We start from the raw sequence: 22,807 nt of genomic DNA, 5'->3' as shown, positions 1-22,807 counted from the left end.
ATTATCTCTGCCCCTTCCCCTCCTTTATTTCCCCTCTCTGTGGTTAAGAGATTAATTTACATATAAACATAGATTTGCACAGCAGATACATAATTTATTCATTTCCAACAATGATGGTGATCATATCCTCTTAATGCCCTGTCTACCAAGAAAACTAAACTGTACTTGCCCACTAGTTTTGGCACCCAATCACAGCTGCCGATTTTCAATGTAAGGGGAATTTATTCTGAAAATATATACAGGTAACAGGTAACAGGAATAAAGTGTGTGGTAAGAAATTTGGTAGAGAACGATGTTGGATAGTTCAATTACATAGTGTAATAATAATGTGCCCTCTCCCCCTCGATAGTTGCTTTGGACTTGAAAATACTTATTTTTTCCTTAAAAGCATAATATTGTTTAATAATGGTGATAAGATTCTCTACACTAAATTTCTAAATAAGAATATTAGGGGGGGGGGAGGCAACTTATTAAGATGTACTTTAATCACACGTGTGTAAACTTTTACCAAATGTTATTTGAAAAGAAGAAGATCATCAGCAAATGATTTCCAATTCTAAAGGACTGCTTTGGTTGGAGTGCAGTCCATATCACCATATTATTTGAGTTATTTACACAGCATTGAATTAGTTTTCAAACGTAAGTATTTATGACGAAACAGTTTTTACATTAAAATGTGTACATTTCCAGGTACACTGATTCCTAATCGATATAGTGTAAGAATGCTAATTGAGAAATTTTGGGAGACGGGATCGGTAAAGGACTGTGAGCAAAGTGGTAGACCGTGAGTACTCGAAGAAAAAATGCAAGACATATCAGCTGCTATGTTGGCCCAACAGAAAAACATCGGTGTTGCAACTGAAGAAGTTCAGTCTCATCCCACATAAAGTGAGAGCGGTTCAAAAGTTATTGGCCACAGACTGGAAAGTGAATTCAATACTGTGAATGGTTTCAACAGTTTCTAGCGGACAATTATGATGATATTTTGGACTGATTTCTATACTGATGAGGCATGGTTTTATTTATCAGGGTACGTGCACGCTTATGGTCTGCCAACAACCAGCATGCCGTACATGAAATTCCTCTACATGACCAGAACATTGGGGTGTGGACTGTAATATCCAGAAGAATAGTCGGCTCAATATTCAGAAGCAATAAATTCAGCTCGTTATTGTGAAATCACTCACCAATTCATGGGAGAGCTAACAGAAGACTAAATTAATAACGAGATGATGCGACCACATATACAGCTAGGCAGTCCATGAAGTTACTGAAAGAGGTTTTCGGGCATTGATTCATTTCTAAGGGCTTGTGGCAACTTTGTTCTTCAGACTTAAGCCTGCCCGATTTTTACTTCTGCGCTTATGCAAAAAGTAATGTTTATCAAGGAAACCCCCACAGCCTCCAGGAACTTCAAATTGCTATTCGTGATTTCACCAAGAACATTCTCCATGAATAACTTGCGAGACTCTTCAAGAATAAGAAAAAAACGTGTGCAGACATGTCTGGATGTTCATGGGAACCATTTGCAAGAACTACTGTAAGGTAAGTCGATGTTATGTATTGTTGTACTAGTGCAGGACAGGTGTATAGTTACTTTTCGAACGCACTGTATAAGGAATTGTAAGCATGAGTGCATTTATGTCAGTATCATCAGAATAGGCACTGCTTCTAAAAAACTACTACAGAAGAGAATTGATTTCCTCCCTATGTTGCAAGTGGAAGCAGTTTTTCAAGTTGATTATTAAGCTACATGCAATGTTCGAAATATATGATAAAAATTTTCAGATTCCCATGCATTACTTACGGAGGTAAAAACCATAACTAAAAACAAATGGCTAATCAAATTAGAGTGTCAACTTTTCTGATGACAAATAAAATCTTCAACCTCTTCCCTTTCCATTCACGTGTTTTTCTACACCATTGGAAGTTTGATATTTCAAAAAGAACAAGTAAAATAATATATTAGTGTAATGCTACGTCCAGTTTCCCCCACCCCTACACACACAATGCAGTGGACAGGCCTCTTAATTCTCCAGCTTGCCACGGGGAAACAGGGAAAGATCGGTTTGGGAGAAGCCACTTAGAACCTTGTGTTTGGCCTTCATGCCTCATGCTGTAAATTCTCAAATACTCACCCCCACATTTTCTTCTTGAACTCTTCACCCTCCTTCTTCAGTATGCCCAAATATTGGTTGCGACACTGAGACTGGCAATCCAAGATATGGGGAAGAACGGAAATTACACACAGGGGATGTTCTTCGCATGCGTCCTTCAGGACAGTTGGCGATGTTAACTGAAATGAAAGAGCTACTTAGTTATACCTTGGCACATTTATTGATACATAAAGTCATTTTCATGGAACATCAGTTGCGTACAATATAGGGAATGGGTAGACAAAACAAAATACAATTTAGGCACCAGCCGCTTTTTCTCAGGAGTCAGCATTTTTGCCCTCAAATACCGAGTAAGAAAGACACGAATCAAACTAAGATAAGGTAAGAAGTGTGATCTTAAAAGCAAATAATTTTTATCCACCCACCCCGCAAGGCTGTTCTTCCAAAATGTTACAACAAAAATTGTACTTTTATGCCTTGTAACAACCGTAAGGTACAAGAGAAATAATTCTATAATGCAAGCAATATGTACATACACAAGAAATATAAAAACATATTGTTTTTAAAAAATGTCGACTCGACCAGGCCTTGTGTCCGGGCCTCTGGCATACCGTGCCATTGCTCTACCAACTGAGCTACCAAGCTAACCATGTTTTTTCCTGATTTTTCACTCTTGCTGATTTACCTGCATGGAACTATCCATCAGGCAAAACCAGGGCTGGCTCAGTAGCTCAGGTGGTAGAGCAATGGCACAGAATGCCAAAGACCTGAGTTCGAGAATTAGTTGAACTTCACAGTTTATTTGGAATCTGTGAAAATGGATCATTCATCCATTGCCACATTTTGAGTAATGTTGTGCCATCAAATTTTGTGTAAAACTCAGCAAATCTGCTACTGTGATTTATGGGCTTGTGGGGAACATCCCTATCCAGGGCACAAGTGTTCACATGGCACAAGGCCTTGTTCGAGGGCCGAGAAGAAGTGCAAGACAAACCTCAAGAACTGACAACAACGTGGAAAGAGTAAGGACTCTTGTGAGGTCAGATCGTTAACTGACATTGAGAATGACTAGTAGTGAACTAAATTTGAATCTGTTTATACCATCCATCAGCGGCGGCTCTAAGGGGAGAGCCACCCTGCCACGGCTCTATCCTCAGAAGAAAAAGCACTTTGATTCACCAAAATATAATTAAATTGATACATTTACAAACGAGGAGATTCTAATCTCTTAAGCGTTCGAGCTTACAGCCGCAATTCCTGTGCAGCATCCCCAGCTGTTCTCTTACTTGCTCTGGGCCAGCATAGTCTAGCCGTTGCGCTGAGGCATGTGCATGAAAAAGTCTCCGCAGGGAAACCGTGAAGGAGGTGGTAGCCGTAACACAACCAGCTGTGCCCATTTTCAGCTGGCATGACGAGAGAGCTTTTGCATTGTGTTGACATAGTTGTAAACTTCAGAACAAAAAGAAGCGACTAATCCTGACAGATTTGTAATACTCGTTGGAGAAGTAATTCGCGAGAAAGATACTTTACTGCCCACTTGGCAAGAAGGAACGTAATATCTTCCCCAAATTTATATAACCATTTAGATAGATGCATCTAAAGAACCATCCAGACTTTTTTGTTATAGATTTCTTCCTTAAGAAAAAATATATCCCTTGCTCTCAAGCACACAGACACTCACGTGTTGCAACTGATGTTCACAATATTGAAGACATTTTCTGTAAAAAAGAATTGTCTAAATATCAAAGGGAATTCGCATCATAAGGGAATATTTTTACTTTAATATTTGTAAAAAATCACACGGAAAATCTATCAGTATAAGAATTTTACTTGGAGATATAATTCAACTTCTTGCATTGAATTTTAATAATTGTAGATCCACAGTTCATTTAGCAGATAATCATATTTCAGTTGTTAGTAACACCAATTATTGATGTACCGTCTGCTGTGCTGGGGTTGCAAATTATAGACAAAGCAAGGCAAGAATACTGTGTTCGACTCTGTGTCTCTAATTGTTCAGTGTTTTTAATTTTAGTGAAGGGAAAGTGTCCGATGGTGTGCGAAAGGAAGGGTAGTGAGTGAAGATAAGTCAGATTAGAGCATACACAGTTTTCCAAGGTACTATATGATATTAAATTAAAAATGAAACAACTTGGCCATTCCACGCCAGATTTAAATATCTTTTTTTTTATTATTTTTTTTTTACACCAGCCTGGGCATTGGTGTTCTGTGTGACTGTTCACTCATCCTTATCTTTGCGATTAGCCAAAGTAGTACAAATGCGAAGTAAAATGAACGAATCTTAGGAACTCTGAATTTCTGTCTCAAATTTTAGAAAACAAAATTCCATAAAAATTACCTATTTCATTAGATTTCTATGACATATGCTAGCGAAAATTTGTTGATTTCTTGATCACGTTGGCACTACCCATCATACTAGCTGTCAGTCGCCACTGCCATCACATCAAAGCCATGTGTCACCCAGCAATTTCCATCAATGAATTTTTGGCATAAACAAAGCATTCCCGTGGTTACCCGGCCATCTTATTCAACGGACCTCAGTCTCTGTGATTTCTTTCTATTCCCCAGGCTTAAAAACCACTTGAACGTCAACCATTTTGGTACTTTGGATAACATACAAAAGAAGCCTTCCAGCACTGCTACGAACAATGGAAACAACAGCTCCATCAGTGTATAGCAGCTCAAGCTGCTACACGTTCAAAGTCTCAGTTGCATGACTTTTTGGACACCCTGTGGTATAATAGCAAAAGTATTGCAATTCAAGCTAATTTCTTGCATTGGCTAAAACTTAACTTTGAGATACACAATATAAATATAAAAACTCACCTCCACTAATTCTGGTGCAGGAACATTTTCAGCTAACTTATCCATTGCCCATGTCACAATGTCACCAGACGTTCGTCCTCCATTGTAATCCTCATAGGAGCCATCCTTCTTGCCTGATCCAAAGAATTTAATGGTTGGGTAGGAATTAATATTGTATTCCCTTGCCTTAATTGTGTTGACTGTGGCATCAAGCGCTCCAAGCTTCACCTATAAAAGCAAAATACATTCAAATATCACAGCCAACATACGACTATGGACCCTTTTCTGAATTTCTGAAAAAATCTTACTATGTACTTTAGAGACCTCAAATTTTGTATACATGTAAAAAATACTAGTTTACAATATAACTTATAAAAACCTTATTTTTTTCTTTCAAGTATCAATGTTGCGAAACGAGAAAACAAGTTCTGTAGCCTAACAGGGAGTAAACAAACAATACAAAAAATGGTAGAAAGAAAATAGAATTCAAGTGGAAATGGTCATATCGAATTTTGTCTCAGCTTACATGTCAAAAATTTGCAAATCTACGAGGGGGTGCTGAAAAGTTCGTAGCCCAACCCAGAAGGAGTGCACGTAGAATTATGAAATTTTACAGTTATTCTACATACTCCCCCCGAAGTTCAATACACTTCCTTGCACGGTGCTCCAATTTTTGCAGACCTGTGAAAAAAAAATTCTGAAAGCTGTTCCACACACCACTGTTCCATAGCACTAATCACCTCCTTATGAGATCCAAAATGGCATCCTTTCAAGTGTTGTTTGAGTTTGGGGAATAGGAAATAGTCTGACGGAGCTAGATCTGGGGAATAAAGGGGTGATCTAGACATTGAAACCCTAGATCATGCAATGTCAGTTGTGTTTGCAGTGCTCGATGGACAGGGGCATTGTCCTGCAGGAACAGAATTCCTTTTTTCATTTTTCTGCGGCGTTGCACTTTCAATTTATCTTTCAATTTTGTGAGTAATGCAGAGTAATATTCTGCATTAAATGTCTGACACTTGGGCAGGTAGTCTATGAGTACGACTCCATCCTTATCCCAAAAGAATGTTGCAAACACTTTCCCAGCCGACTTCTGCCTCTTGAACTTCTTGGGGCGAGGGGAACCTGAGTGCTGCCACTCCATTGACTGTTGTTTCGTTTCAGGATCGTAGTGGTACAACCACGTTTCATCCATGGTTAATATTCGTGACAGAAATTGGTCGGCATTTCGTTCAAAATGGGCAATGACTTCCCTTGATGTCCTCACTCCTTCACGCTTTTGATCTGCTGACAGATTTTTGGGAACCCATTTTGCCGAGAGCTTGCGCATGTCTAAGTCATTACGAATTATGGTACCAACGCGTTCCCGAGAAATGCCCATAACCTCTGCCGCACGTTTTGCTGAGATTCTGCGATTTTCAAGAATAAGGTCATGAATTTCATCCACGATTTTGGTGACAGTCACTGTTTTTGGTATTCCTGCACGTGGAGCATCATCTGTTGAAAAATCGCCACGTTTAAACTGTGCCACCCACTTCTTCACCACTGCATATGATGGAGGAGAGTCCCGTACTGTTCCACTGATTTCCTCATGAATTTGCTTCGGCGACTTTCCTTGGTGGAACAAAAATTTGATGACAGCTCTGATCTCGATGTTTGTAAAATTCGCTGGCGGGGCACACATGATCACGTCAGGGGACCGAAAATCACAATAACAATTCAGTTATTAATATTAAAATTTGCATGTGTACATACCAAGATATGTTCTTTAAAACTGTAAAGTTTCATCATTCCACGTGCACTCCTTCTGGGTTGGGCTACGAACTTTTCAGCACCCCCTCGTAGTTACCAAGTTGATATCTACAATTTAGTCTATCCACTTCGTCCTTCTGATACTAATTGTCTGTGACACACTGCACAGATGACAAAATAGAAAAAGAACTCAAAATTCCAAAGGTAAGCAACACATAATAAATATAATGTATATTCATGGCATTATGAGGCAAGTGACAAAAATGGTTGAAAATACAGGGATATAAATAGTAATAAAACCAACTCTCCGACAACTGTGTTTATCTACTCACCAGATACACATGTAATAGTTTGCAACTCTGAACAGGGCAGTATATTCGCTACTGATTCATCATTAGATTGTTACTGTGGTTGTACGTGTTTTAGCCGTAATGTAACAACGTGAACCTCAGATACTTCAGTTATCAGCACAAAAGTACCACAAGGCATCTGGACACAAACCTGTAGATATCAACCTTGCAACGAGATTTGCAAATATAATTGACATGTAGCTGGGTGTAAACAGCCACACATAAGTTGTACGTAGAATAAAATTTATTGTTGTTGATATTTGACATGTAGGCTGAGACAAAATCCGATAATGACACTTTGTTTTGAATACGTTTTTTACCATTTCTCATATCGTTGGTTCACTTCCCCCTTCCCCTGACATGACTGCTGATTTTCTGGCTGGTAGGCTATGATGTTCGGTTTACTGGATGCGTTTCTCGCTTCGTTTTACAGCTAATAATGTGGTTGGTAGTTTGTCATTTTTCACAAAATTTGTGTGTTCCTTGCAACACTGCTGTTTCGCCGCAGGAAATGACGTCTCAGATACGATCAAATGTTGTGGTGTTGGGTTGCCAGCATTCAGGCGGCAAAATGGTCTTTTTTGAACGGCTGTAGCGTCGAATTGATGCACCAACGAGAAAAATGTTACTGAGAAAAGTTGTTTGTTTTGATGTACACTACACCAATCTGTGGTCCGTGGGTGCCATTAAACTGACACCCTGTATAATCAAAAAAATTCAAAAGCATTCAAAAAGAATCAACCGTTTAGCTACCTAATTTGTTTCTACAAGTACCTCAGTAATAGTTTTTCATTCTTAGCTACTTAGTTTTCACACATTTGCTAAGGAACTACATGAACAATAACGTACTTATTTATGTTTGTAAGGAAGCTATAAACAATAAACACAAAATGTATAAGAAAACTATTAAGTATTACAAAGCTTCAGAATCAAATATGTTATATTGCAATATTGTAGTAGAAATCCTTACTTTGTAAACATTGTTCCTGAAAAAATAATAAAAAATTAAAAACAATATACAAAAAATAATTATATAAAAAAAAACAATGAAATGTTTAAGCTACATACCACCAAATACGTGGGTGAGTGCCGCACTCACCACCTGACCAATCGCACGTTAAACAATTATGGGAAATAAAATATTTCTCGACAATTTGCACAGCAAATAAAATATGATTTTTAGCAAGGAAAAAAAATACAACAAACTGTTGCTAGTTAAAAAAAAAAAGTAGGGCTATTGTATAGGAATAAAACCCAGAAGTTTCTGCACATGAAACAAACACTATGGCCGCAGTGGCACCAGGATTAATTATCTAGGGGTGCTCAAAGAAATTTAGGGGGTGTGATGTGCATCCCCTCCTTTCTGGATGTCCTTGATGACATAGATGTTAAGTTTTACATTCCAAGGAAGAAGTCATGGTCATAGAATGCAAACATTCATACTACACACGCTACAGTCTTATTGGACTATGTAGTGTAATACAAAATAAATTAGAAATTTTCCGTAATTAAGCAAAATTTTCGGACCCCGCAATTTCAGTTTTCTTTCAAAGTTGCAGCACTTGTATGACATATGCTCATAGTGTAGTCCTTTTTCGTACTTCCCTCCAAATCTGGTCCAACAAGTGTCCATTGGCCCAAATCTAGAAGCGAAATTCTGGACATTGTTCCCAAGCTGGCAACACTGTCGCTTTCTATAAGGTTATTATTTTTTTTTACTCAAGAAGTATCAGTCTGATTTCAATGAGACTTTACATGGTTGTAGGAATGTACCGCCGCTACATACATTTTTTCATTCACTTCGATCTATTTAACACTAATTATTGGGAGGCAATGTATAAATTTTACCTTTGCTAAAAGCCCTGTCTTTAAGATAGAAAACAACCACAAAAAAAAAAAAAATCTGCCTATGGCAATTCGTTATTGAGATAAGATTTTTTTTCGAGGCAAGTTTGAAAAGCACATGCTTAAAAATGTGCTGGCATGAATGAGAATACAGGCATGCAAATAAACGTTAAGATGTAAATGAGAATGTAATTTCCGGAAATGACAGACGTAATAGATTTTGTGTTTCTATAATAAAAATAATCAGTGCTTTTCTCTGGCAGCACACATAGTATGTCACATTGGCATCTTCTCAAAGGTGAGAAGAAAACCAACAACATTCTATTTTAACGAAAGAAATGTGTGTTTGTCTATTTGGCTGTACGATCATTTATGAACATAGCACAATTTAGAGTAGTGCTTATGACCAACACAATAACAAACCAACTTGAAGAGTATCAAAACCTTCCTTCCCAGAAGAAAAGCAGGGCCTCCCCCTCTGGTGAAGTAGCAGCATCATTGCCTTGTAATCAAGGGGTCCCGGGTTCGATACCCGATGGAGGCACAAGTGGTTTGGATCCCACTTTCAACTGTAGGTCCAGTCCCGATTAGCCTTACTGTGCATAAAGTGGACTTAAAACACCAACTCAAACCAAACCAAACCAGAAGAAAAGCACTGAAGATGATGATAATAAATACCATTGTTATTTTAATGAGCTATTGACATTATTATTAATAGTAGAAGTAGTAGTGCAGTAAAAATCATGTTTATTCATTTGTGGTTGGCATTCTGGCTGTTGACTGAAACCTCTTTAAGCAGTGTCAACACTGAACATCCTTTTATAAAGGAAAACAAAACACTCACCTTTCCTTTCAACTCCGTAGCAGCCTTTGCCCAGTGAGGAGCCAAGTTCTTGCAGTGTCCGCACCATGGTGCGAAGAACTCAACCAGCCACATGTCTTTAGAACGGAGAACCAGTTCGTCAAAGTTTGAATCTGTCAACTCAACAACATCCTTTGGATCACCTGCTTTCTGGAAGCAAAAGGAAAATGCGAAACACAGAGATTAGTATTATCTTGCAAAATGCAAAGAAACTATGGTCAGATATATGAATGTAACGCTGTTCTGCTAGACCACATGGGGAACATGGGTTTAGTTGCCTTGCAGATGGCTTTGTCTATGAATAATTTCAGCATACTCGTTCGAAAAATTAAATTCATTTTCATACATCATGTTTTTCAGAAAACAATATACTAACTGCCTTAATTTGACAAAATGTGTAGTTCCATTACTTCCCCAATATATGTTTAGATGGTAGTAAAATATTGATTCTCTACATTACAAATCCTCCAATTTTGATCTATAAATCAATATAGAATAGTAAATATTTAATCCACCTTCCACGTGACACAGCAGATAGTGGAGAGTGTTAGGGGAAGAGGACAAGATTGGAACACCATGGTAAGAGAGGAGTGGAAGACCAGGAAAAAATGCAGAGACTTGACTTCAACGTCAAGCCAGCCAGAGGCAGCAAACTGCGAAGGATGATGAAGTTTTAATTAAAAAATTTTCTTCACAAAATGATCACTAGGGTGCAGATTTATAGGCACTAAAAACCTCTCAAATAGGCAGGGAAATAGGCACCAAAAATGACTGAAATAGGCACTTAAAAAGGTGCTATAAAATAAGAAGAGGCACCCTAAAATAAAGAGAGACATTAATAGGCATTAAACATCGTGAACTTATTTCAATTTTCTTCTTGCAGTTCTGTATTAGCATTACAGTTTATACATAAAGATACACTAACTATTCACAAACTATTAAAATGAATACTATTTTGATAGAAATTCACATTTCCGAGGAATTGTCACTTACAGTAATTCTCACAAACAAGAATTTGTGCTAATAACTGTTGCATGCATAATTGTTCAAGTGATGAAAGAACAATTTGCACCATTAAAAAAAATGATTCTCTGAAGAAATGAAATTGTGTTACCATTGTACTAACTGCTCACAAATGTTTCACAAACAATAGTTTAAATCTAATCCTCATTTGCAGGAAAGCTAAGATAACACAAATTGATTAATTTAATGCACTTGTGCCTTTTAATCAAGGGGTCCCAGGCTCCATACCCACTCGACACATATGGCACAGTGGTTCGAATCCCACTTTAAACTGTAGTAACGATTAGTCTTTCTGTGTACAAAGTGGATCTAAAACAACAAATGAAACAGTTTAAAACACTTGCATATTTTTGAGCGAGTGTATGAGCTGTTTATCTATGCATGCACATGAAATTTTAGAATAAATAATGTTGTTTGACTTAGTGTCAGTGCTCAAAGTGAGGGGGGGATGCATCCTCCCAGCTAACCCCCATGGCTTGACCAAGCATCTTCCCAGCTAACATATTTCACTTGAAGAGCTGCTTAGTGTAATTCTTTATATGCAACACAAGGCCACTAAAGTAAGTTTTCCACATAACTTAGCATTATTGTATTCAGAACTGAGGTATTGTAAGATGACAGCTCGTCAGTGTGCATTGTTCACCATTTCTTCTTCATTGGAATAACGCAAGAGGTACAAAAACATTTTCACAGGAGTCCAAAATTACGTCAGCAGCTGAATTTTGAACATGGCCATTATGTAAAACTAATTTACATGTAGTATTTTTCATGTGGGAAGAAATATTTATTTCTAAAGCAATTTAACAGTTAAACCTATTTACTTCATACAAGCTTGACAGAAAATTACTGTTCCATCAGTGGGGCCAACCTCCGTGGTGGAATGGTTAGTACAGTATGGCAACAATGACGGGCAGTAGCGGTGATTGAGTGCAAGGGCAGTTTCATTTTCTTGGTAGACAAAACGTAGCATTAAGAGGCCATAGTGAGGGGACAAAAGTGGGGGGCCCACGCCCACCCCCTAATCGCCCAGGATGGGTGTCCTTTCATCAACTTTATCATCACTCATCCTCATCATTGTGATTAGCCAAACGTGGAGAAAAGAGACGCTAAATAACAAAAATGAAATTTCCCATCAGTTTTAAAAGAAGCTTATCCAGCAATTAATTTTTTTAATTGACCCACTTCTGGCTATCTTGTGCTCTTGCATTTTGAAACACCATCTCCACAGGTAACTACCTACTTCCGTTCACATACACAATAAAGCAAATGAGTATTGACTCCTACAAGCTTTCAGGTGGGGAAAAAAAGAAGTGGTTTTGTAGTAGTCTTGTCCAAGTATGAGGTTGTCCAGTTTGCTTACCATAATTAAATGACATTTGGAATTTCCAGAGATCTGACTTCGCTTGAGACCCTCAACTCTGGCGAATACCACATTTCGGTAAGTTTAACTTCTTCTATGTAGGAAAAGTCAAAGTCACGTAATAATAATAATAAAAAAACTGAAGTAAGCAGAAATGGCACGATAGGCATTTTTAGGCATGATTAAGCAAAACCGGTGCTAACCATCAAAATAGGCATTAATAGGCACTATAAAAATGCATCTATGGACTAGAAACACCATGAAACAAACATTACACATTAAAGCCTATGTTTTACTACAATGGAATAAAAAAGGCAAATAGGCAAAAATGTGCACCGTAATGATCACCCTACCAGTTTGATTCAAGGTCAAGGAAACACCCTGTATGCAGTAAATGAGAAGGAAACAGCAGATACTGAGAAGTTTAAATTTTTGCAGCAGCAGATGGCATCTTATTATCACACAAGTTATAATTATTGAAAACTTAAGCTGCAAACAAATACTTCATGTGAAAATGAAATAAATACATTGTGAAGAAACAAAATTTGTGGCACTCTTCATAATTTGAACAATTAACCAATTATTTCCACTACATTTCCAAGTTGTAACGTAAAAATATTTCTCTTGGGTGTAGATGATTTTCATGTACTGTCAGCATACATGGGATGGAACTTTAAAAGTGGCAACACCCTTGCAGATAAGTCATGTAACAAAACAAGAAAAGTCACTTATACCTCATGTTGCGTATACACCTACCTTACCTCAAAGTAAATAGACTCTCCCTTCCAATGACACTACATGTGCAGTGACAAGAACTTGACTGATTGACTTTGTTTATTTCACTTCCCTTTCCTGCCACTTTTGAATCATGAAGATGAGGATGAGTGATGATATGGTAAAATTGATGAAGGACCCCTGGTATCACCGTGCTAACCACTCCATCATGGAGGTGGGCACAAGCTACTATGGCATTGTTGTGTTTGCCACCGTGTTTTCATAACAAGAACAGTCGAGTTGGATAAAGAATGTCTGTAAAAGGCTTGCGGAGAACCAAAGTGACATCACTGCTTCGACTGCTAACTGCTGTCAGTGTAACAAAACCTATTCCTTTCCGATACATTTTCAATGCAAAAGAACAGGAGCAAGTGGATTGATTTGTTGTTTTAAGTCCACTTTATGCACAGTAAGGCTAATCAGGACTTGACCTACAGTTTAATCGAACCCGGGACCCCTAAGTGAGTTGAGGAATGAGTCAAATATCCTGGTATTCTTCAGAATCTAGTCTTTACATTGATGTACGATACATATTATCTCTGCTTCCTAACGCTGTCACTGTAAGAAAAGTCACACCCATGTGCAATGCCGAAGCATAGGGGCTTTACTGAGTTAAAGCTTGTTAGGAAACATACATTCGGGACACTGGCTCTGGTGAAGTCACGCTTAGCCAGTCCATAGCCACTACCGGCAACCATTAAAGTTCCATCCGGTATGCATAATTTCACAGAAAATACTTCCTGCCAAAAAAAAAAACTACCCTATTTACCTCATCCCCAGATGACTTCTTCCCTCCGAGTTGTGCGTAGACTTTCGACTTGGCGGCCTTCAACCCAGCCTCCACAATGTCCTTGGCTGTCCTGCCTCCATTGTATTCTTCCGGTTTGCCTTTGGGAAACTCAAACACCTTAATAGTTGGGAAGCCTCGAACGTTGAAGCGTTGTGCCAGTTGAGCATTCTCATCGCAGTCTACGGCTCCCACTTTGACTACACCCTGGAATAGAGAGGAATCACTGATTGATTGACTCTAAGTGTGCTGTTTTTAGCTTTAATGTAGTTAAGTGCGCTAATGACCATCTCTGGGAAACCTGGATAAGAAAATGATTCTTTACTTCAACATTCAGTGGTCATTAGTGCACTTAACTACATTAAAGCTAAAAACAGCCCACTCAGAATCCCACTTAAGCAACTTATTAGAACATTCACTTCACATGTTACAAGTAAAACTTAAAAGAAAAACTGATTGTTGGAAAAGGGCATCAGATAACACTGGTCTACAAAAAAAATATTTGTGAATGTTACAAGAACAAAACAAGCTGTTTCTAGAAGTTGCTGAGCCCCTGAATGCAGATCTAATTTCAGAATTTCTCCATCGGGCTCAGATTTCCTGTAAAAATGTTTTTTTGTATTTTCCTACCTCAGCCTATGTTCTATATGTATTGGTCGAAAGGACTCGCTTTCACAAAAGTGCTACAAACGTAAAAGGAAATAAATCTGTGTCAGTATACAAAGGAATGAAGTAAATGAGTAACATGAAAGTGTACAAACATACCTAAAAATGTTTCCTTCCTGATTTCCTACGAAACTTTGCCTCAGGAACATCTCTTCGTAAGGTCCAGCATAGTCGGACAGAATTGCGGCACTCCATTTGACTTGATACCGCTTTTCCATTAGAGCAATGTCTTGGTGTAACCGTTCACCGTGTTCGTCACTAACGGCACCAAGGTTAGTTGGGAATTTAAGAGACATGTTGCATCCCATACTTTGGTATGATCTAATTAGTCCATGTACAATATCGCGATAGGGGAGACCGGGGTAATTAGAACATGGGGTTATTGGAACATGTTAATGTAGAATAATTTAAAACGAAAAGACTGGTGTAATAACATTTCATACCTATGTACCTACACTAAACCTACATGCAGAAAATTTGTTATTGGAATAACTACACAAAAGTAAGTTTTATTTGACTTTTATTATACACCTGCAAAAAATGATGTGACGCATGTTTGGTGTTTCTCTGCTTCTGCATATACTGGATGTGAATGAAAGAACCCTTGCAAAATTTTCTTCACCCCTATAATAAAACATAAGGGAACACATCTTTTCATGTGAGTTTGGTTGTCTATGGGCATTTTGCCTGGTTTTTATAAGCAAAGTTCTTATTACCCCAAAAATTTCTCCAAAGGGGTTATTAGAACATTGCGTAATTTGCTTGATTTTGCTTGGGGTAATTAGAACAGTCATGGGGTAATAAGAACATCATCTTGAAATACCATGAATATGACAATAAAAATAATACATTGTCATAACAACATTTGAAAATGGTTAGGCTAAGTTCAAAGTTCCACATTTGTGCAATATTTATAATAATTTAGTCATAACAGTTATTTTTGACTGGCAATATGAAAAACAAATATCTTCAATCATATGTGTTCTTTCAGACAAGAAAGATATGATACATTCAAATTTATAATTAAATTTATTGAAATTGTGTACATTTGCATTGGCATCAAGGTTTATATACAAAGGTCAACTCTTTAAAATTGTACAATGTATAATATAATGTCATACTTGGTATTTTGTATCAACATTCAAAAAACGGTAATTGTAATCATTAGATAAGTATATTGTGATATACATAGTAAAATAGAATCAGAGGATGACGATGTAGTCCTATTCAAACTGGAAAAGTACTACGCTGTATATTACGAGCGAAAGTGGTATGTTGGTAGAATTATTAAAATCTCTAATGGCCAGTCTAAAGCAACAATCAAGTTTCTGGAGGAAAAAGAAACTGGCAAGTTCGATTGGCCACGAAGACCTGATGTTGAGGAAATTGATAGGAAGTTTATATTTTACGGACCTTTGGAGTTAAATGGAATCGGTCCATTTACCCTTCCATTGTATGACATCATTAAGAGCAAGTATGAAGCTTTCAAAAAAGAAATCAAACATTCAAATCAGTAGATCTACTGGTGCCAAACTGACAAATGTTAATATGGGTCAAGTGTTCTTTGGTGTAGCTTTTGTCATGTAGCCTATATTTTATGGTTTCATATATAATTGTTTTTTGAGACTGATAAGCTTAATTTCTGTATATATTAGTTTTTCACGACAGTTAAACCTGTTAGTGTAAGTTATCTTAAGTGTTTTTAGAAGTATTAGCACTACTTGTTACAAATTGGAGTAAGTTTTCCTCCAAAAAAGATGCTTTTTTGTACTTTTTCTAATTGATATACTAGATTGTACATGTAACTATTAGAAGTTTTTTCTTTACTACATTGTAGAATGGCCTGTAACCTTTCAAATAAATCATAGAACACTGATTTTCATTCACACATGTTTGCTTCACAGCTGGGAAATTGAACTTTATGAAAAAAGACGTTAACTTGGGATTTTATTTAAACAAGCATTGATAACTCCAGAAGAAGTAGAGCTATTGTGTTCAAATTTGCAGGATAAATGAGACATTTATATATGATGTTCTTATTACCCCAACAGCAATCTAAAGCTATTCAGTTGAAATTTCTAACTTATGTTCCATTAACCCCAAATGGGGTAATTGGAACAATTTTATGGTGTCATGACAATTTTTTTTTTTTGGACGAGTATTTGCAATGCAGGTATGGTCATTATTTTTTTCAAAAATATACAAAAGATGTTCTTTGAAATGGTAGAAATTTTTAAAAAATCCATCAGTAACTTTCTGAGTAATTTACAGTGGAACTTCTACAGGCTGTTTCCTGTTCTAATTACCCCGGTCTCCCCTACTTCTCTGCTTTATGGTTGCCTAAAAAGTTTTTACATACACTTGAAGAGACAACCATGCCATTTTTTCAACATCTGTTAATTGTTGAATGACTTTCGTCATTCATCAATTCCCTTATTTGAGGCCCTACAAACATTCCTTCTTTAATTTTGGCATCGCTGATTCTTGGGAATTTCTGTTGCAAGTACATGAATCCACGTGAAGTTCTGTCCACGGCTTTCACAAAGTTTTTAATTAGTCCCAATTTTATGTGCAGAGGAGGGAGATACACATTTTTGGGGTCAACAAGTGGAGTGTTCCCCACATTCTTCTGTCCAGGCACTAATTCACTGCAAAGATACTATTTGTTCCCACAATAGTGAATTTTTCTGTCTCTGCTGTCCCACTCGCATAAGAAGCAGCAATGCTTTGTGTACCCAAGCTGCAATCTACGCAGAATTGCAATTACCTTCAGATCTCCGCATATATTCCATTTGTATTTCTCATATTGGATATTTGTCAGAAGCTGTTTCAAGTTCACATACGTCTCCTTCATGTTAACAGCATGAGCAATTGGTACTGAAGGGAATTTGTTTCCATTATGGAGTAGTACAGCATTCACACTAACTTTGCTGGAATCTATGAAAATACGCCAATCGTGTGAACTGTATTCATGGCCAAGACAATCCATAACGGATGAGATGTCATTACAAAAAACCATGTCTCCTTCGTGGGAGAAATATTCTGAGAAGATAGTATGGCGGTCACGATAGAAACACGCTTTCGTATCGCAAGCAAGGAGATTCCGACCATCAGTCGCGAAGCTAAAAGTTCAGGCTGTTGCTTAGACAAATTTAAATCCTGCGTAAGATCATTCAGATCCCCTTGTGACAATAATGTGTGGCTCCATTGTTGAACCGGACACTTTAAATGTTGGGTCGGCAGTTTCTTCACCTCTTGTACTTTCTTCCCCGTGTTGGTCACGACAATCATCTTCACTTACAGTCACATTCTGAGGAGGCTTTGGTACCGGCAATTCTTCATTGTGACATACAGTTCTCATGGCTGATAGTAAATTTGTGCACTGCACAGTATTCCTTGTTTTCGACGTGATTTTAGCTATTTTGGTCAGGCAGAAATAACAGTCTGTTGTGTGATCTGATGGTTCCCTCCAAACCATGGTTACAGCAAACGACATGTGACGTGATCCTTTTAACCAGCTTGTCAGAAGTGTAACACAGGTCAAACAGCATATGTGGGGGGCCCATGTTTTGTCTTGGTCCCCAACTTTACACCCAAAATAAAGTTCGTAGCACTTCTTTATAAGAGGGGTAATTCGTCGCTTTTGTGACTTAAATGTCAACTCTCCACATATATAACAAAACGAATTGGGGCTATTTACGCAGGTACGAGGCATTTTCTTATGCACTAACACTACACACGACTTTCACAACCTAATCAAAGGCAGTCACTTCCCACTCCGTCAGAACTCACAATGCTGAGACGCACGTGATAACAAACAACACTGCGATTCTACGTGTTCGGACGTGACTCACCTACAGTGTTGCCATGCCTCTCTCTTATTCGCGATTTGGTTTGTTGCAATTGGAGGAAGGTCCCTGGTCTTAGGAACGTGCTGGTCATTCTATGGTCATATAATGACTGTTACTCAACAATATCTGTAGAGTAAATATAGGTTAAACCACAGCCCAATAGGCTGAATTTTCATGAATTGCATTAGGTACAGGTTAGTGTGTAACAAGAAAACTGAGCCCGATAGGAAAAACCTGATTTCATTTTCAAATTCAGCACCATCGACTTACCTTAGAACACCATTCACATTCCTTGTAACAAATTTCATGTTGACCAGTGTAATTTACTCTGATAAGCTTACTTCTCATCTTTCCAAGTAAATTGTTCTCGCGATTTGTGCTTGTGGTGGCGCTACAGTCGGGACACACTAGTAACCGGCGTGGAACCACCCGCTCTGATAGTGGCGTGCCGTTGCCGGATTGACCTACTTCAGGATTTTCGCGAGCCCACAGAGACACGTGTAGTATTAAACATCTGGTTAAACAGTCAACTTAAACAGTCAACAACGGGACACATCCATTGTTCTCATTCTCAGGAAAAACAACTGATTCTTTTACTACTTCTGTTCTTTCATTCATTTTTTATGTTTTTATATACAGGTAGATCGAAGCATTAATTACACATGTACCAAATGTATCATTAATGTTTGGAAATCGAGCAATTGCCAAGCGTTTCGTTGTAATTTATTGAACTCTGTATTGCCAGAGCCTGTATTGTCATGAAGCTTCCAAAATTAACTCACTTCACACACCCACATGTGCCTCCCCGATGATACAGTGGTAGGGTAAGCGTCGTTGCCTTGTAATCAAGGAGTCCTGGGTTCGATGCCCTGTCGAGGCACATAGTGGTTCGGATCCCACTTCCAACTGTAGGTCCATTCCAGATTAGCCTTAGTGTGCATAAAGTGGACTTTAAAACACCAACTCAATCAATCAATTCACACACAATTTATTTGTTCGTGATAAATTCTTCTCCGTAATACAGTAACTCAGTTCTGTGAAATTCTGTTTTAGAGGTGAATTTTTGTACGTTCTGCAAAATATATTTTAAAAGCGTGTTAACGAAATGAAGTTGTACGTAATTTGTTTATACGTAATTCGCCCTAATTTTCAAGAAATACATTTCATTTGTACATTCTGAAGCTTCAACAATTGCAGCGTGACAAAGAAGGCAAAGAAAGGCGGCATGAAATCAAAGGAGAACGATTTGCCACAGTCTTGTTCATAACACAAGACGCATTTTCTTTTGTTGGTAATTGTGATACGATACAACTTAAGTAAAAAGATGCCGGTAGCTGATGCTTGCAATGTACCATAATAAAAACACAACAAAGGTTCTTTCAGTGAAGGTTTTCGGTTGCTGTGTAGAGCAGGAAGAGAAAATGTTTCATGCTTGCCAGAAAGTAAAATTCACACGGGAAGTTAACGTTAACCTACAAGAAATTTCAGATTCAAACTTCTAGATTCGTTAATTTTTCACTTTACGACGGAAATAACATATATTAGCATACTGACACGTACGTGCTTAATTTTGCGTGATGTTCTATTTTTTCCCGAGCTTGCCAACAGCTGATTAGTCTGTCCGCCTGTTTGTGCAAACGTGGCAACGCAGAAAACCCCCAGCCACATGGCAGCCAACGAGGAGACAGAATTTGGTCACGTTCTGCCGTTCTTCGTTCTGATTGCACACCGCTTCTTATCGTGGACTGACTGTAGTTGATGCGGTCCTTTCACTTTCTGCCCTTCTCGTGTGAGTGTAGTGCTTCCTTCTATCTGGGTTTTGGCGCTATACGCAACAGTATTCGGTCTTGTTGTCTGCTTTCGTGGAATGGTGCTTGTTCGCATGCATAGGCAGGCTTTTTTGTGAACGCTTGAGGCCCGTGCTTGGTATCTTGTCATGGAGGAGGAGCAGGTTGGGTGGGTGTGCATATTCCTGATAGCAGGAAGCCAGGTTTTATTGAGGGCCCCGGGATTATTGTTAAGGTCGCCGAGCATGGTTACTATTGCATAGGTGTCTTTTGAACCAAGCATGGGCCTCAAGCATTCACAAAAATGCCCGCCTGCGCATGTGAACAAGCGCAGCTCCACGAAAGACGACGACGAGACCGAAAACCGTCGCGTATAGTGCCAAACCCCCGATGCATGGTAAAATAAGGAAGCACTACACCCACACGAGAACGTCAGACACCCACACGAGAACGTCAGAAAGTGAAAGGACCACGTCAACTAACGCCACCACGAGCTCAAATGGAAGACGAAACCATGCCTCCCGCAGCAAGACAGTACATGCCTTACGAAGTCACCAGACGGGTGACAAAATCGATCGCGAGAAAAATGAAAAGTAAGCTTATGAGAGTAAATTACATATCTCCGCTTAACCACCAAACAGATATCTTTAGATACAAGGGCATCAGAGGTGAGATTTTACGTAATACATGTACTTGCCACCTATTGACTAATGTCAAACAAAAAATTATTTTTATGTAAAAAACACAATTATTACAGCATAAATAATACACAGTTATAGTAAAATTTAATGACATATGTATTAATCCAATCAAATAAAACTCAAAAATTGAAAAATTCCAATAGCTAGTTACTGCAGTAGATTTCTACATGAAAATAGTGCAAAACAGACATTATTTATTATGCAATTTCTACTGTAACTACCAGTAATAGTAGGTGTATCAAATTAAAGTATAATGACAACAAATTTAAAATTTCTTGTTAGTCATGTCTTTTCCAGGATTTCCAAACTGGTAAACCCCCTGAATATTCAACTAGGCTAGATCGGGATTCCGAAGTACAGAGGTGACAAATGCATATTTGTAAATGAATAATAATTATTAAATTAATCAGATCTCTTGGAAGCAAAGCTCCAGTTACAGAACTCACCTTCAAAGCCGTTCCCGCTTTCTTATACTCGGGGGCAAGAGATTTGCAATGACCACACCACGGTGCAAAGAATTCCACGATCCACACACTGTCATCTCCAGTCACCAGGCTGTCAAAGTTAGCTTCTGTCAACAGCACAATGTCATCTCTGGGAGTGTAAAGTGCAAGGCCATATGAAAAGAGAGCTGCCAAGAAACCTGGAAGTCAAAGAAAGAAAAAAACACCAATGGATAACAGTTCCAAATGTTTGCAATTGTAAATTCGAATGACATCAGTTTTTTTTTGTTTTTTTTTTATATATTTTTTTTACATTGGCGCATTGATAGTTTTCCTCCATCACCTTTATACCTCGGTGGAACTCTTCCCTTGTTCTTCTCTACAATCACCAAGATTATCTAATGGTAACACTGTTAAGCCTTGTTTCCATGTTAAAAACATTATAATACAGACCAAGGCAAACTTTTATAGTATAAAAATATACATAAAAACTTAACGTTTCTACCCTCTAACAGGGTCTTCTTCAATATTCACAATAAATTGAAGAAAGATACAACCATCATCTTATATATACACTGCCAGTACAGGGTCCATACACAAAAGAATACGAAGGCACCAGTCCTCATCTTGGGACATTTCCTGTCAGGAATTCCTGAGTGTGGAATTGTAGACCTGTGATTTCGCAAGTCTGTGCTGGAGAATGCTGGTAACGATTGTAGAAGTAAGTTTACATGGAAAAAATTATGATTTGAAAAGTGCTGTATCTCACTGCACAATCATTGCATCGGTATGTCAGATAACGAAACCGATGAGAGCAGTGCAGTGTTTTTGGACACGGAACATTACATTCTGTAACTCCATACTTTGCAACACTCCACTGGTATGGAGGCTATGGGGAAGTGAATGCTGACAAAATAAATTAGTTACAATTTTCACCACTAGGTGCAAAAGTGGTGCTGAAATCTGGTGCACAGTGAACATGCCGGGATATGTTTCGTGCAACCATTGATCATGCAGTGTTATGCTTCCAAAGGGTTATTCACATCGAACACTGTTGTACTGACAAATACAGTTTTGCATGTCTGACTTCTGGAGGTTATTTCAGTGGCACATTTTCCACCTGGTGTAATGTAATTACAATGGCAAGAGTCCCAAATGTGACCTGCCTAACACTCACAAAAAGCATATAGTATTGGAATTGAAAAACAAAAATAGAGTATGAACAAGTTTATTTCTCGGGTTACCAGCCAGGTTAAATCAGTGTTAGCTTCCAACGTTTCGAGTGCATACATTGCTCTCATCTTCAGGGAATGTAAAAAATTCAGACCAACATATGGTCAAATACACTACTGTGATGGGGTGGAGCTTAGATGCTGTCATCCTATTAGCTTGCTCTGGATCGTGGAGTTCTTATTGACTGCTGTTGTGTTTTTAGGGAGGAATGGGTTCCAGGCGTGACTGAGCTGGAGTCCCACATCCCTGTTCAGATTGGTGCTTTCCCATGAATGGCTATGGCTTAATTTACTCATAGTCCCCCATAACCGGCACATTTGGCTATTATTTTGGTGTTCGCGAATAAAATTCTGTGTCCCTCGGTGATGCTGTGTTCTGAAAGTCCTAGCTTTTCTGGTTGGAATAATCTGATGTTGCACCGATGTTCACT

The 22,807-nt window shown here is 38.2% G+C and overlaps 1 protein-coding gene across 1 annotated transcript in view; it reads right to left on the bottom strand.

Annotated features, from left to right (window-relative positions):
* Positions 1 to 22,807, bottom strand: part of CaBP1 (Protein disulfide-isomerase A6 homolog CaBP1) — a 43,098-nt gene that overhangs the window by 5,585 nt on the left and 14,706 nt on the right. The window contains exons 2-6 of the mRNA XM_083115784.1: positions 21,148 to 21,344; positions 13,679 to 13,903; positions 9,735 to 9,902; positions 4,965 to 5,171; positions 2,139 to 2,296 (exon numbers count right to left, since the gene is read on the bottom strand). Of these exons, the coding sequence (XP_082971910.1) occupies positions 2,139 to 2,296; positions 4,965 to 5,171; positions 9,735 to 9,902; positions 13,679 to 13,903; positions 21,148 to 21,344 (955 nt within the window). The remainder of the gene's footprint in view (positions 1 to 2,138; positions 2,297 to 4,964; positions 5,172 to 9,734; positions 9,903 to 13,678; positions 13,904 to 21,147; positions 21,345 to 22,807) is intronic.

The sequence above is a fragment of the Lepisma saccharinum genome (genome assembly GCF_977018435.1).
Source record: "Lepisma saccharinum chromosome 12 unlocalized genomic scaffold, izLepSacc3.1 SUPER_12_unloc_1, whole genome shotgun sequence".
Classification (NCBI taxonomy): domain Eukaryota; kingdom Metazoa; phylum Arthropoda; class Insecta; order Zygentoma; family Lepismatidae; genus Lepisma; species Lepisma saccharinum.
Note: the sequence above shows the minus strand (reverse complement) of the source record. Positions and strands in the feature narration are given on the sequence as shown.